The sequence below is a fragment of the Siphateles boraxobius genome, unplaced genomic scaffold, assembly GCF_051911475.1.
Source record: "Siphateles boraxobius isolate OS27281-9 unplaced genomic scaffold, OSU_SipBor_1 26, whole genome shotgun sequence".
Lineage (NCBI taxonomy): Eukaryota > Metazoa > Chordata > Actinopteri > Cypriniformes > Leuciscidae > Siphateles > Siphateles boraxobius.
Window position 1 is genome coordinate 12,234,923 of NW_027508876.1, and position 15,311 is coordinate 12,250,233.

Sequence of the window (15,311 nt, forward strand, 5' to 3'; positions counted from 1 at the left end):
ATTTTTAATGTTTATTCAAAAAATCATGCAGCACTGTTTATTTACATGACTGTATGGCAATAAAATAATATTGTACAATATACAGTATACAATAAATTCCTATTCCTAATAAAAACATTTAATTTTGCATAACCATAATGAAAAGCATATTAAACAAGCTGGTTTTCAGCTGGTCTAGCTAAAGAGACAAAACTAACCAGCTGACAAGTGCCAAAAAAAAACAACACACTTCCATCCAGCAAACCAGAGCAGTCTGACCAGATTCGGAAACAAACTAAGACCAACAAACCATCTTAAACTGGATCACTTTAATTATTTTGACAATGCCAGATGTACAGTAAAAAACTAATTTTTTTTTAATGTAATTTTTTTTTTACTCACTCTCTGTGTTAAATTACAGTTTAAAAGAAAGATTTGAAATTATAATTATTTCCCACATTATAAGCAATAGAGCTTTTTGTAAAATTATGCACAATACTCGTAATCCTGAGTCAAAATTCAGGCCCTTAAAAGATAGATTCTTGGCGTCTATGTATCTATACAATCTACCCACACAAAATATCGCAATTCTTTTCTGTATTGACACCCCAGACTGGCCCACTACATATAATCATAAACACAACCGATCTTTTCACGCCCCTGAATATGTATACTAACTCCTATTAAACCACTAATGCCATGTAATGAGTGAGTAGGAATGAGTAAGAGTTAATAGATGAAATAACTACTAATTGTAAAATACAATCGAACTACTCCACAATGATGAATCCTAAAACAAGCTATAAGCTGCATTGGCATAGCAATATCAGTGTTTGACACAGAATTTTTGGTAAATCTGTGGTGGGTGGACCTCTGTCCCTTTAGGAGGGTTCGGGGGAGCCCCCCTTAAGAAAAAATGGTGCTTTTTAATGTTAAATTCATCAATCTGGTGCGCTTTGAGAGTTAAAAATTAAGAGCTCCAACCAATAATCAGTGTGCAAATTGAACAAAGAAAAACTCAAATCTCTTTTAGCTTTGATATAGTGTCTGTCTGCATTACACTACTACATAATAATAGTTATATTATTAATCCCATGACAGTAATAGCCATATATTGTAAAACAAATGCACTGAAAAATAAAAGCAGCTTTCATAATAAGTTTTGTACTAATTTCTATGCTTGAAAGAGATAAACACATGATCTTTTATTTTGGCGGAAAACATGGTTTACAAACGCGTCTCATTACAATTATAGTAAAATGCGTAATCGTCAACTATGCAGATGTGTAAATAATGCGTAACTGGGTAATGGGTTCCTACACTCATCGCCTCAGTGTTCTGAAAGTTGCCTAGTTCTGCTTACCACAGTTCTGTACACTCACTCATTCTCTCCTGATCCTCCTCAATATTGTCATCAGACACTTGAAGGGCCCCTTTTCTTTTTTTCACGCTATTTCTCTGCACATTCCTTGTGTTTCTTCTCTATCTCTGACTATTTTGACAGATACAGACTGACACGGCATGCTCGCACAGAGCCCAAAAGGGGGAGGAGTTTAAAGATGTGATTGGACCAGCCCAGTGTCAATCAAGAAAATAACTAATGGGCCGCTGATCTACGTGTTTCATGGGCCGGTCTTTGAATAAAAAACAACTTACGCTGACTTTTTTTTGTCCAATGCATTACACCGGCACAAAGATCCCAGCATTTTTAAAAAATTTTTTTTAAAGAATGATCTGTATAAAAAGCAAAAAGCACGTCGGCCCACCGGGTAAGTGCCCGGTATGCCCGATGGCCAGTCCAGCCCTACTTGAGGTCAGGAATCGGATACTTGTTACAAAATTACATTTTTGCTCCTTTTATCAATTCCTTTGTGAGCATATCAATATGACTTTATACAATTCAAGCACAAGACGACTCGCGCTCTGTTTTCTGTGCTGCTTGCTCACAGAAAAAGTGTTTTTAAACCATTCAAGGTATGTGTAACTTTATTGGGCAACTCTTAAAATTACAGCAGCTGCGGTCTCTATATTAACAAAGAGAAAATTTACTTGTTCTTGACTGAATAATTTTCGTAACTATATTTGCAATATATATTTTATCTATAAAGTGCAGCATTATTTTACATTTGATTACAGTTTCTGTACCGGAATATCAGAAAATCTTAAAACAGTACTGTTTATTTCAATCTTTGTTCAGTTGTATCTATTTGTTGTGATTGCTAATTTTTTATTTGTTCATTTTTAACTACTGAGTGTTTACTTGTCTTTAATAATGCTTGAAATTTATATATTAGTTAGGCTAATTGTTTTTCTATGATATTTTTAAACCACAGGCAAACGTTCCTTGTGTATGTTATTTGTTGATTTTTTTCTGTTCATGATATTCAGCTACAATTAAATGTTTTGAAATAAGACTACATGTGAATATCATTTTTTTTTACCTTATTTGAATCGAAATTAGAAATCAATAAGAATCGGAATCAAAATCGGAATCATTAAAATTCAAACGATACCCAACCCTACTCCCTATTGCCTACCTTGCTTTCTAAGAAATCTACATCAGCATCCACCGTCAAAATAACCCATATCTGTCGATATGGGTTATGCATTAAGATATAATACAGCAAAATGTCCTGTGTTAGAAACTTTCCAAACCTCGGATAAAAGATGCATCCTATACCAAGCTACCACCGTTTTATCTTAGTAATTTGGTTAACTTTTTTATGGAATGTGTACATGATTTTCCACCAGTCCAGTGTACTAATGTACGGTTTCCTGTGTGTGTATTTTCGGTCTTGCTGTCATCCTCTCCTGACAACAGCATTAACATTTCCCTGATTCATTTCCTTTGGTTCCTGTGTCATCAGTATATCCTCTCCATTTCCACAACACTCTCCTGAGGACCATAGCCTGACTGGAACGCTGATGGACCAATACACACATAGCAGGCTATCAGCATTCACACTGCGTCTGCTAAACCATGGAACTATTGGCATTGTGCTGTGTGGCTAATTGTTTTTTTCCTGCAACTGAGGCTTGAAATACACATTCAAACTTAAAATAGTTCAGCTGTCAATAACTTATCTATATGAAACCGAGTTAAACTGCAGAATTCATTATTTTGGTCTTCTGCTATCTCTTCTCTCTCTCAAAAGAGACACTTTGTTGTCTGGCTGCGGTGCTTTTAGACTGTTTTGGCACAAAGCTGAGGTATTTTTCACTCTGAAACAAGAGCGTCCATTAAGAGAGAATGAAGAATAGTGAGGACGAGAGGAAGTGAACAGAAGTACTACGTTGTGGTTTATCTCCCGATCACAACAAACCTCATTTATGAAAATTTCACATTTGTATGAAATGAAGAAGAACTTTAATAAGAACTGCTCTTTGTTGGTGTCTCAACCAGCCTTTCTGTGGGCCAGTGCATCTTTTATATTGGTGTTCGTTTCAGAATCAGAATCAGAATCAGAAAGAGCTTTATTGCCAAGTGTGCTTGCACACACAAGGAATTTGTTTTGGTACTGAGGCTTCCAGTGGACATATACAAATACAAATACAACATGAAACATAATACTACAAATTATAAGAATAAAAAACAAAAATATAAATATATGAGAATAAAACTATCACAGTTGGGTTTAGTCAGAATAGACATTTTCAGATTTACAGATTATGAACCTATTTACAGTGTTTTGAATATTATAAATAAATAAATCTACATATAAGTATCACCTGAGTTGTAGGATATTGCACTAAACAGTGGGAGTATTGCACTTACAGGCATATGCCTTGGGAGGAGTGTTAACTGTTCAGGAGGGAAATGGCCTGTGGGAAGAAACTGTTCCTGTGCCGAGATGTTCTTGTGGCCAGTGATCTGAGTCTCCGTCTTGACGGTAACAGTTCAAACAGGTGGTGTCCAGGGTGAGTGGAGTCTGTGATGATTTTACCTGCTCTCTTCCTCACTCTGGAAGAGTACAGGTCCTGGAGGTTTGGCAGGGGGGCACCAATGATCCTCTCCGCAGTCCGGACTGTCCGTTGTAGTCTCCTGATGTCTAATTTGGTAGCTGAACCAAACCAGACAGTGATGGAAGCGCACAAGACAGACTCAATGACGGCTGAGTAGAACTGAATCAGCAGATCCTGTGGCAGGTTGAACTTCCTCAGCTGGCGAAGGAAGTACAGTCTCTGCTGGGCCTTTTTCACATAGGAGTCAATGTGATTGTCCCACTTCAGGTCCTGAGAGATGATAGTGCCCAGGAACCTGAATGACTCCACTGCTTCCACAGTGCTGTTCATGATGGTGAGTGGGGGAGTGCTGGGCTGTTCCTCCTGAAGTCCACGATCATCTCCACTGTTTTGAGCGTGTTCAGCTCAAGGTTGTTATAACTGCACCAGGCAGCCAGCTGTTCAACCTCCAGTCTGTAAGCAGACTCGTCACCGTTTTGGATGAGACCGATGACAGTGGTGTCGTCTGCAAATTTCAGGAGCTTGACAGTGGGGTCTTTAGAAGTGCAGTCTAAATATAGACTGCAGCTGATAAAGTTTGCCACTAGCATTATCAGCCAGGCGAGCTATTCATCACATCAGATACTACACACACTAAAGAAAAAGACTCTGTTTAAACACATTTATCTCACTATCTGCACTCTGACCTTAAACACACGCATCTCAGGTGACTTTAGAAATTTACTTTTTACTTTTTTACTTTGCACACTGGTCTTTTTATTTTCCATTTTTTGACTTTTTTTTCCCAATTGTCAAAATATTCCAAATGGCATTTTATGTTTTATTTAATATAAATTATTTATATTTATTTTATATTTGACATCTGATTTAGCCAATAATGAAAACAAAAGAACATTTCCATTTCAAACTGTATTTTATTTTCTATGCAAGGTTTCAAAAGTGCTTAACAGTTCTTTTATACTTTATATAACGGTTACTCAATGAAGTTCCATGAAGTCCGGTCTTTACATTTCCTAAAATTTTTGGAATAGTTATATATTTAATATAAAAGTGTAAACAGTCAAAATAGTCATCAAAGATGAGTATATTGAGCCCTCAGAGCCAAAGCAGTGGTGTCTAAGAATTAAAAAAAAAAGTTTTTGGTACAATTCACCATTTTAGCTCAATTGGATATGACTAATAAATGATAAGATCAGATGTTTTATCACGCTATTATTATTTTTACATTTAGATATCTACTGTATGTATGGCACTGAAGGCCATGTGACTGAAATATAACTTTTTATATTTTTTTATAACATTGTTTATTATGAAGCTTCTCACTTTAAACAGTAGAAAATGTAAAATCATGATGTCTCGCGGTCTGGTTGGAACCAAGCTAGGGTCTGGAACCGGGTCGCGGTCTGCTATTTGAGGATCCCTGCTCTATATTATAATGTTTTACCATTTGTTGAATGCTGTTTGTTTAAAAACTGACGGAATTATGTAGATTTATAGTCGGACATAATATATTTTCTTTGGGATGCACTCATGCACAATATATCAGTTATCCACCCTTTGATCATCTTTCTTTCTTGGTCTTTAATCTATTATTATTATCACTATTTTAAGCTCTTATAAGACAGTGTAGCACGTCAGTGGGTCTCATCTTGTTACTTGATTCCAAACTATCGGCCTCTTGGGTCTGAAACATTAATGTTGATTAATTTAAAAGATCTGTCCCAGAGTATTGGATGACAATGCTGGTCTGCTCATCCTGATACGGTTCCGTCTCTCTCTCTCAACAGGCTCTTTGTGTGGATGGCTGTATCTGATATGTTTCCTCTTATTTCTTATGTGCTGTGCTTATGCTGTGCCAAGTGTCATGTATCGTATTAACACAGTCTCCGCTCTGTTTCACCGTCTCTTCCTGCAGCTCCAGAATCTGAGTCATAATGTGATCTTTACTCTGGACTCTCTGTTGAAAGGCGACCTGAAAGGCGTGAAGGGGGTGAGAAATATTTTACATTAATTTCTATCGTCAGACGTGTAGAGGCCAAATACAAATGCAGATGCATAAAAACTCTTCTCATCCACCAATTGCACTTGGAAACAAACCCAGAAACATAAATAATATCTTAAAATATGATGTTGTTGACCTGTAGAAGTACCTGAGCTCTGTTCCAGTCCTAACTAGAAAAATTTCAATTTTCACAAATTCCCATGATCGATCGTCATATTAACGATCAATTAATCGATTAATCGTTAGCCTTAATACTGCAATATGCGTCTACTGCAGTGGCATATGGCCAACAGCATGACAAATGCTGCTCAAAACTAGATGTTCCTCACCTAATGAATGAGAATGTTTTTTAAATCTAAATAAAGGGCTAGTAGGATTGTAAAATGCTTCGATGTGATTGATCATTTAATTAAATTAATGATTGAATGATCAAATAACGACTAATACAATGCGTCACCAATGGCGTCTCAGATGCGTGCTTGTCAGAGTGTGTGACTGTCGTGGACGCGTTCTTCCTGGAGCAATGCGCTGAAAACAGTAACTAAACCCAATGAATTCTCAATGAATTAACAAAATGGTGTTCTCATGTTTTGTAATATGACAGTCCCAATAATCGTTATTATTAGCCGTGCATTGCTGTTTGAGCTGCATGCGCTGAATGAATACTGGTGAACTGGAGCACTTTGCTAGTGCGTTATTTAACTCAAAGAAACGCATCTTATGTGAGATTAATAAATAAAAGACAAAATAAACATAATATTACAAATTATATCTGCACAAAATTACGAGAATGCATAAGTGAATTTGAACTAAGTTATGTGCCATTCAGAAAGACTGTTGTGGACGTGTTCTTCCTGGAGCAACACGACACAGCAACTAAACCAAAATAATTCAGTGTTTTATACAATATTGTTCTCTTTATAATGTAATGTAATATGACAGTCCCAATAGTCATTATTAGTCGTGCATTGCCGTTTGAGCTCTGAAGCTGAAGAGGATCACCGTACACTTTACTACATACATTTTTTACCAAATGCATCTTATATGAGATTAGTCCGATATAGATAGGCCTACACAAAATAAACACAAAATTACAACTTACATTTGCACAAAACAAAAGGCTGCGAATGCACAGATAAACTTATAGTCATGATGGTGTGAAATAGTCCCAAACATAACTCCGGCACGCTCGCTTTACGTGTTTCACGGTTGAGCAGCACACACGTCCATGAACCTGCTTAATCGATGATCGATAAATTTGATTTTATTTTGATTTTTGATGTCTTGTCTATCAGAAGATCAGACATCTCACTCATGCAACTGTAGCCAATCAGAAGAACCCACTAAGGGATTTGTCAGCTACCACAAGTAACTGTAATAGTCATATCTAGAATTGGTGCTTTAGATATTTATCAAAACAAGTATGTAATGAGGCTGTTGTGATCCTAATGTGCTGTTTACCTTACTGCTGGAAAGATATCATCCTTCACCTCTGATGCAGATGGATTAGTGCACTACCTAGTCTTTGACATCTACTTTGTTGTGAACATGAGGCACTCTAACTACTGCACTTGGCTCATTTGTTTTTTTTTTCTAAATACTTTCCTTTTTTGTTTTCAGGACCTGAAAAAACCCTTTGACAAGGCTTGGAAGGACTACGAAACGAAGTTGTAAGTTTGCTCAATGAATTTTAGCTAATGGTTTTCAATCCTGGTCCTGGAAAACCCACCACCGTGTATGTATCTGAAACACTCGATGTGTCTCATTTCGAAGTTTGCATCCTAGATAGCACACATCCTATGTAGGATGATATATGTGAAGTGTCCTCAACCTACAGTACAGTAGTACAGTAGGCCTTTGTAGGACATACGTGTGGAAAGGGAAACTGAATGTATAACGTTGCTATGCCAGCACGTTTACAGTGTCATTGTGTGTAATGACACTGTAAACGTACTGGCATAGCAACGTTATACATTCAGTGTGTGTACTTGCAGCTCTCGCAAGCTCTGAATGAGATTAATTTCTGATGTGAATTTTAGTAGAGTTGTAAATGGAAGGAAAAGAAAATGTATTTTGTGACTGTAATTGTTTTACTTTATTTACTGTTTGATGAGTTCTGCTGTACTTCCAACAACGGAAAGGAGAAAGAATTTAAGAAAGAGCAAAATGTATCAGTTTTTACCATTGGAGCTTTGATGTAAATAGTAGTCTAACAAGGCTATAATTATGAACCTATTTAGCTATATATAATATCTATTATTATATTACTATTGGTGTTGTCATTTACGTGCTTTTTTCCCCATGTCAACCGTGAGGTAAAGTATTAGTGTTTGTGATGACAATACCAATATTAATAACAACCATAAACCTATTTTGACAATTCAAATAAAATAAAAATGCATCAATAACATAAAGTTGTATCCATTGACATTAGGAAACACAATAGTTAACATGAAATAACAATGTAAAATAGATTATTGATCAAAATTAAATGCTCTAATTTGTACCGCATAAGGTGAGGAAACACATAGTTTTTATAGTTTAGTTATTAAACTTAAGTTATCCTGTTTACTTAAACTTAACTTAAAAATGAACATGACTTGCATTTTAAAAGGGCAGCTTTACACGTATTCGGACACTGGTAAGGACAGTAAGGACCCAGGCTCACTACATGACTCTAATTTCTGGCAACATGACAATGTCCTCCGTGTACAACATCAATGATTAGACAGCCCTTAAAATGGCCGACTCCCTGATCAGTGCCCTGATTACTGAACTAGGGAACTGATTGAGACACACCCAGGATCAGGAATGAAAACCATTGAGCTAGTGTGTCTTTATACACTTTTGTCCATTCAGACCGATTACTTTGTCTGTGGGCTGTTGCAATTATCAGTAATTTAACTGCATCATCAAAAAGCATGAGCAAGATAATTTTCTCCCCCGTAGATGTGAGATTAATGTGAAATATACACAGTACTCTTATTACCCGCCAACTCAGATGAATTTGTGCTAAATATACAAATTTACAAATTTTTGTAATCTCTCAGTACAAAAATCGAGAAGGAAAAACGTGAGCACGCCAAGCAGCACGGGATGATCCGAACAGAGATCACTGGTGCTGAGATCGCAGAGGAGATGGAGAAAGAACGGAGGCTCTTCCAACTACAGATGTGTGAGGTCTGTAGTGCACTCAACTTGTCCTTTTTTACCAGAAACATGCTATACATGCCATATCATATTCGGAATATAAACTTTAACTTTGTTTACTAATATATAAATTAATATTCTGTTCATTTTGAATGGTAATAGGTACAGACAGTTGTGAAAAGTCAAGCTATTCAAGAAACACAATTTTGGACACTTAACATACTGTATAATTTTGGTCTGGATCAATGTTACTAAGATGCAGCATATTAAATGGCAAGTGAGCATCTTCAATATTTCCAGAAGAGAATAGCAGGAAAATAATCTTCCTGTTTTCTTTTTTCTTTTTTCTTTTCTCAGATTATGCTGATTACATGTAGCCCATATTGGAATATTTCAATAGTTGTGGTGCTTTTAAATATCTTTTCCAGATTAAAGGCTTACGAATTACATACATGTACAAGCCATGGGAAGGGATATTTTCTACTACTATTACAACCCAAAACACTTTGTACTGATAATGTACAGATCTGTCTATACAGCAATTTTCATCAGCATGAGACCACAGGTTTTGTAATTGATATTAACATTCATAAAACCACAGATGCAGCTAATCAGAGCCCTTAAATAGATCTTTGACTGTTACAGGTTGCTGTATTAGTAGTCAAATCACTAGCTGTTGTGATTGATTTTCCTAATAGAAATCAGGAGTTTATAATGCTGCCATTTTAGTGAAAATGGCCTGTTTATCTTACAGTTTAATGATTCTCTCAGCATTTGAGCAAATGGTGATAGCTTGTTTCATGGATTCATAATCATCAATGCTGTTTTTGTTCATTAGGGAGGATAGCTGTGGGTTATTTAACATGTTAATGAATTGGGTTTGTCATTTAGAATTGCATCTTGAATTCATTTAATTGTGCATCAAGGGTTTGTTAGGTTGCTTTTCAAATGCTCCTGGACCAAATCACATGATACAATCTAATACTTTAATTCAATTGCCCATTTTACCTAATAATCAAGCAGTAATGTAAAAGATGCATTTGGATATTACTGAAAATCAATGACATAATTTATGATGGTCTTGACTTTGTCCTAATTTAGCAGTTTTTTGTTTTTGGTGGTTTCCTGTTGTCCTTTCATGGTGGTTACACATGAAAATCCAAATATGACAGCAATGAATAATGAATTATGCAGTGAGATGACTCGTTCATATACAGGAAGCATCGAAGGAAATATAAAACTCAAGACAACTTTAGCAAACACATACAGCTACCTACTACATGCGTTATATATAACAAAGATAAGCACACACTTAATTAGGAAACTGTTCATTCTGATGTATGACTCACATTGTGTATGAAATAACTGTGACTCAAAGGTTGTGCACAAATAAAATCACTCACTCTAAGATGAGCGGAATGTGTGCCATTTTGTCCCATGATATATTCAGATATGCAAAGGGCCAAACAGGACGGATTAAGTTTCTGAGCATAGCCAAAAAATTGTTAAGTGGCATGACTTTGCAAAATGTTCTGGAATTTACCCCTCCGGGATAAACTGGGATTACGATGAAGTTTAATTCATTTGTTTTGTGGAATTGGTTTGTCACTTTAGAAGTTAAAGTGAAGTTCGTTTGAGATTTAGAAGATAAGATTTTTGTCCCTTTTTAGTTGCTACTGAAATATGAACAGTTATGCATAATCGTTCAATCAAATATTTACACCTAAATATGTGCCCCCAGAATTATGCTTGTAGATTTGTCATGTATTTCAAATAAATTTTCAAATCACTTAAGCGTCGAAATATCTGTTGGTTCTACTTTTGGAATACTGAACTGTGTTGTTATCAAATTCTGTCTGTCTCTGCAGTACCTGATCAAAGTGAATGAAATAAAGACCAAAAAAGGGGTTGACCTTCTTCAGAACTTGATCAAGTATTACCACGCACAGTGCAAGTAAGTCACATTTTTTGCGTTTGTGTGTGTTTTTCCTTAAACAGATATTTGCAATATCAGTATACTAAATAAGTAGTCCAAAAAATCCCTTAAGTCCATACATCATACATTTAGTTTGTAAAACTGTCAAAATAAATGTGTATGGGACATGAGGAAATTGTTAACTGAAAGTGTTATTGATCCATGTAGTGTTGCAAGTGTCACTAGCCTAATGGTCTGAAAAAAAGTGATGATCTGAAAGAAAGAACTGAAAGTGTTGCACTTTTTTCCCTCTCACTCTAAAGGTTAAGGTTATTCTGAGCTAGTGTTGTCTTTGACCTATAGATGCATCAGCAGAAACTTACGAGAAACCTTTACCTTGCACTTCAAGACTTTCATGGCTCATTATTAAGACAAAGTTAATGTTTGCGATTAAGTAAATATGGTTATTGCTGTCATTTTATTATGCTGTTTTAACAGTTTCACTTTGTTCTATATGGTTTCTAAGAAAACCTATCAGAAGCACTAACGTCTCTAGCGGAGCACCCGTTTATCAATAAATTAAGGGAAAGGACCTTTTAATAGATAATTAACTTTTAAAAAAGTTTTCAGATTTCTTTTCTTTTAAAAGTAACCGAATGTGTCAAACAAAAAACTTTTTTTTTGTTACATTTTATTTTAATGGTCCACATTCTACTAACTAGAAGTATCTTTGCAACTACATGCCAACTAACTCTCATTAGAGTATTAGTAGACTGTCAGGTTAGGGTTGGGTTAGGTATAAGGGGTTAGTAGAAAAAGTTGACATGACATGCAAAGTTGCCTAGTCAGTAAAATTTCTGTTGGGGGACCATCAAAATAAAGCGTTAGCAGATATTAGTCAGACTGTTTACTAATACTCGAATGACTTGAGTAGTTGCAAAGTTAATTTTAGTTAGCAGAATGTCTAAAGTGGACTGTCGAGTGTTACCTTTGTTTCTTTTAACTTAATCGCAATTTAAACTTTTTAATGAAGTTATAGCAAAGGCATTATGCATACTTTGCTTAGTTCTCTACACTTCTTTATTACTTTGATAAAATACCCCAAGGTCACTTTAATGCAGAATCATGCTCAAATCTCATACATAAACATCAGATGGGTCTCGATAGCAGAACGTGTGGCCGCAGATTCTGAACCACTGACTCATCCAATTTGACTCACACTCTTGGCAGTTTGTTAGTGTTGGCACTATATTAGTCACCTGCTAGTATTTAAAACTGGACATTTCCACCACATTTACTCAAAAACTGCATGTTTTTGTTTATTTTAAAGCTTTGCTTATTTTAAAGCTTTTTTTTTTACTTTTACTAATTAACTCCATCTTTACTTGATGTTTGCAAGTTTCTGTGTTGTATAGACTGTGAAATTTTCTATAATTTCCCCTGACTGTATTGACAGAATATGTATGGTCTGTAATGATAGTTGGTTGCAATATAAAAAAAAATTGTTAATTCTGTTTTTTTTATCAGCTTTTTCCAAGATGGCTTGAAGACAGCAGATAAGCTAAAGCAGTACATTGAGAAATTAGCAGCTGATCTTTACAACGTATGTACCTCACCTTACTTTATCCTAAAACTATTTGGTTGGGTAAAAAACATTTTACCTTGGTTTGTTATGGATGGGATCTGGCAATATAGTATCTGGGTCACATTGTGATATTTTTTTAATGTGTAGTAATATAAAACTATATTGCAATCTTATACTCACTTGTTTCTCTTATAGCTGCATTACACTTCTGTGCTGTGCACAGTTATATATATTTTTTCTCTAAGAGTGTTGGTCAAATAAAAATAATTGTGCATTTACTAATATTTGCCATGTTTTACTGTACTGGACTTGGTCCAAATAAAAATGTATTCTTAGCATGAGAATATTAAGACTGTATTATGAGGTAAAATAATTCAGTACTTTACAATATCATTGTTTTTCCTGCACGCCTAATGGTGTGTGGGTACGTTTTGCTTTTGTGTGATTTAGATAAAACAAACACAAGATGAAGAGAAAAAGCAGCTCACTGCACTAAGGGATCTCATTAAGTCCTCTCTACAGCTTGAACAAAAGGAGGTAGGTGTATGGTGTCGTGTGCCTCAGGGCTCTATCTTAGGACCAAAGCAAATTCTCAATTAATTGCCCAAACTAGTTTGTGAAAGCCAACCAAGTGACTTGTTTGGGATTAAACAGTTTCAGTAGTGATGATTACATTTACATATGGTTTGCCAGAGTGTATATACTTCATATTTAGAATAATGTACACATATAGAGTTATAGTTAATTGTTCAATGGCATGACACCATACAGAATGAAATATTATGGGATGAATTTTGCAGTACATCTGTGGGTCTAACATATAACCCTCCCTAATGCTCGACCTGTACAGGGGAGAGTGTGAGAGGGAGTGCCCAGTGCTGTACCATGCTGGTAGCCAGTATGAAATGGGGCTTGCTGGTAACCAGTGTTGTGCCCCACTGGTTGCTCAGAGAAGAGGTGCTGATCATGTTTAATAATTGACATTTAAAATGAATGACAATTAATAGGTAGTTAGCTAATGAATAATTGTTGTCAACATATTGTCATGACAGCAAATTTTCATGTAATTATGGTAACATGGTAGGAGTTTATATAAGTCATAGGAGCAGCTAATTTGTAAGTTAGCATTACTGTAGTGTATTTATTCGATTTAGTAGTACCAACACATGCTTTTCACACCCTCTCCTATTTCTCTCTCACCCGCTTCATGTGTGGATTGAAGTCTAGAAGAGTAAGTGTTCAGCATGTACAGCATGACGTGTGTTTGTGATGGAGATCATTGTGTGCGTGCAAATTAAATAAGTGGTTTTCAGATAAAGCTGATGTTTTTAAAAGGTTGCAAATCTGGTGAGAAATATTAAAGATCTGTTCACATCTTTTACAAAAATGCTGTCTATACAGAATCTGTTTGGATTGGTGTCTGCATATAGCTATTTAAAGCGTGTGTGTGTGTGTGTGTGTGTGTGTGTGTGTGTGTGTGTGTGTGTGTGTGTGTGTGTGTGTGTGTGTACTCGAGCAGGACTCTCAGAGCAAGCAGCCTGGCTACAGTATGCACCAGCTGCAAGGAAACAAAGAGTTTGGCTGTGAGAAGAAAGGCTATCTAATGAAGAAGAGTGATGGGTACACACACACACACCCTCAATTATATGAGGTTTTTGACTGATATGAGTTCCAGCTGGCTGCTGTAAGTAGTATTAAGAAATATAATTGTGTTGTAGGTTGAGGAAGGTGTGGCAGAGGAGGAAGTGCTCAGTTAAAGGAGGAATTCTCACCATCTCTCATGCCACTGTGAGTAACTCAGACACATGTGATTTACTCTGTTCACTATAAACCATGTCATCCTACAATCAGTCTATTAAACAGAGGTCTAACATTTACAGTGAAAAGGCTTTATAGAGGGAATGCGCGTGACGTCACCGTCAGCTGGAGTGATTGAGGTCACGCGAACTGAGTGGCAAAAAGACTGAGCGACAGCATTGGTTTTCAGCGTGAATGCCTTGAAAAACACAAAAAAACACATCTAAAACGGGGACTGTACAACTACATTTGACAAGAAATATGAGGTATATTTTTACAGATTGCCGAAAGCTACAGAACAGAGAAGCAAATAGATCGCTGCAATTCATAGAAACAACTGGACTCCAGGCAGCGAAAGGTGGATTTGCAGTTATCATTTTTGTGTCAATATGCTGAATTTAGTGGTAAAATCATTCTCTATATATTGTATTGTTATATATTACAGTGACAACTCATCAATCAAATATTTACCACTGTATATTCTGTATAATTTGACATTTTTAAATAAACACTGACAAAAAACTATACAAGTTTTAAGTCTTGACGATATGATGATATATATAACATTGATATAAGTGATAACCTGGATTTAGACCTGCCTATATTGTATTTATATAAAGCGTTCACAGGCAAATTTGCTGTATGTATTTCCCCGGTGTCAATATCAGGCACATATAAATGTCAGGAAACACGATTCCTGGCTGCATGTCAATATCCATGGATCACTGGATCTTTATTAAGTTGTAAGGAACACTCTATTGAGTCCAATCTTTAGTTTAAATTGATAATCGTTTGTTTTACTTGCGTTTTCGCAGTTTCTCCTATTAAATCCAGTCACACAGCTGCTCTTCTGCCACTCAGTCCGGCTGAGGGGGGCGTGTTCCGGCGGGAAAGTGACGTTAAAGCATTCCCTCTATTAG

The 15,311-nt window shown here is 36.0% G+C and overlaps 1 protein-coding gene across 8 annotated transcripts in view; it reads left to right on the forward strand.

The window, feature by feature from the left end:
• The window catches only part of asap1b (ArfGAP with SH3 domain, ankyrin repeat and PH domain 1b), a 131,619-nt gene that overhangs the window by 69,614 nt on the left and 46,694 nt on the right, over positions 1-15,311 (forward strand). For 4 of the 8 annotated variants that reach the window (XM_077244347.1, XM_077244344.1, XM_077244342.1 and 1 more), the window contains exons 6-13: positions 5,858-5,932; positions 7,565-7,614; positions 8,995-9,124; positions 10,963-11,048; positions 12,537-12,612; positions 13,045-13,131; positions 14,114-14,214; positions 14,313-14,382. In XM_077244347.1, the coding sequence (XP_077100462.1) occupies positions 5,858-5,932; positions 7,565-7,614; positions 8,995-9,124; positions 10,963-11,048; positions 12,537-12,612; positions 13,045-13,131; positions 14,114-14,214; positions 14,313-14,382 (675 nt within the window). Of the gene's footprint in view, positions 1-5,857; positions 5,933-7,564; positions 7,615-8,994; positions 9,125-10,962; positions 11,049-12,536; positions 12,613-13,044; positions 13,138-14,110; positions 14,215-14,312; positions 14,383-15,311 lie in introns of all 8 variants that reach the window. The other 4 variants (XM_077244343.1, XM_077244340.1, XM_077244345.1 and 1 more) reach the window with 2 other exon arrangements.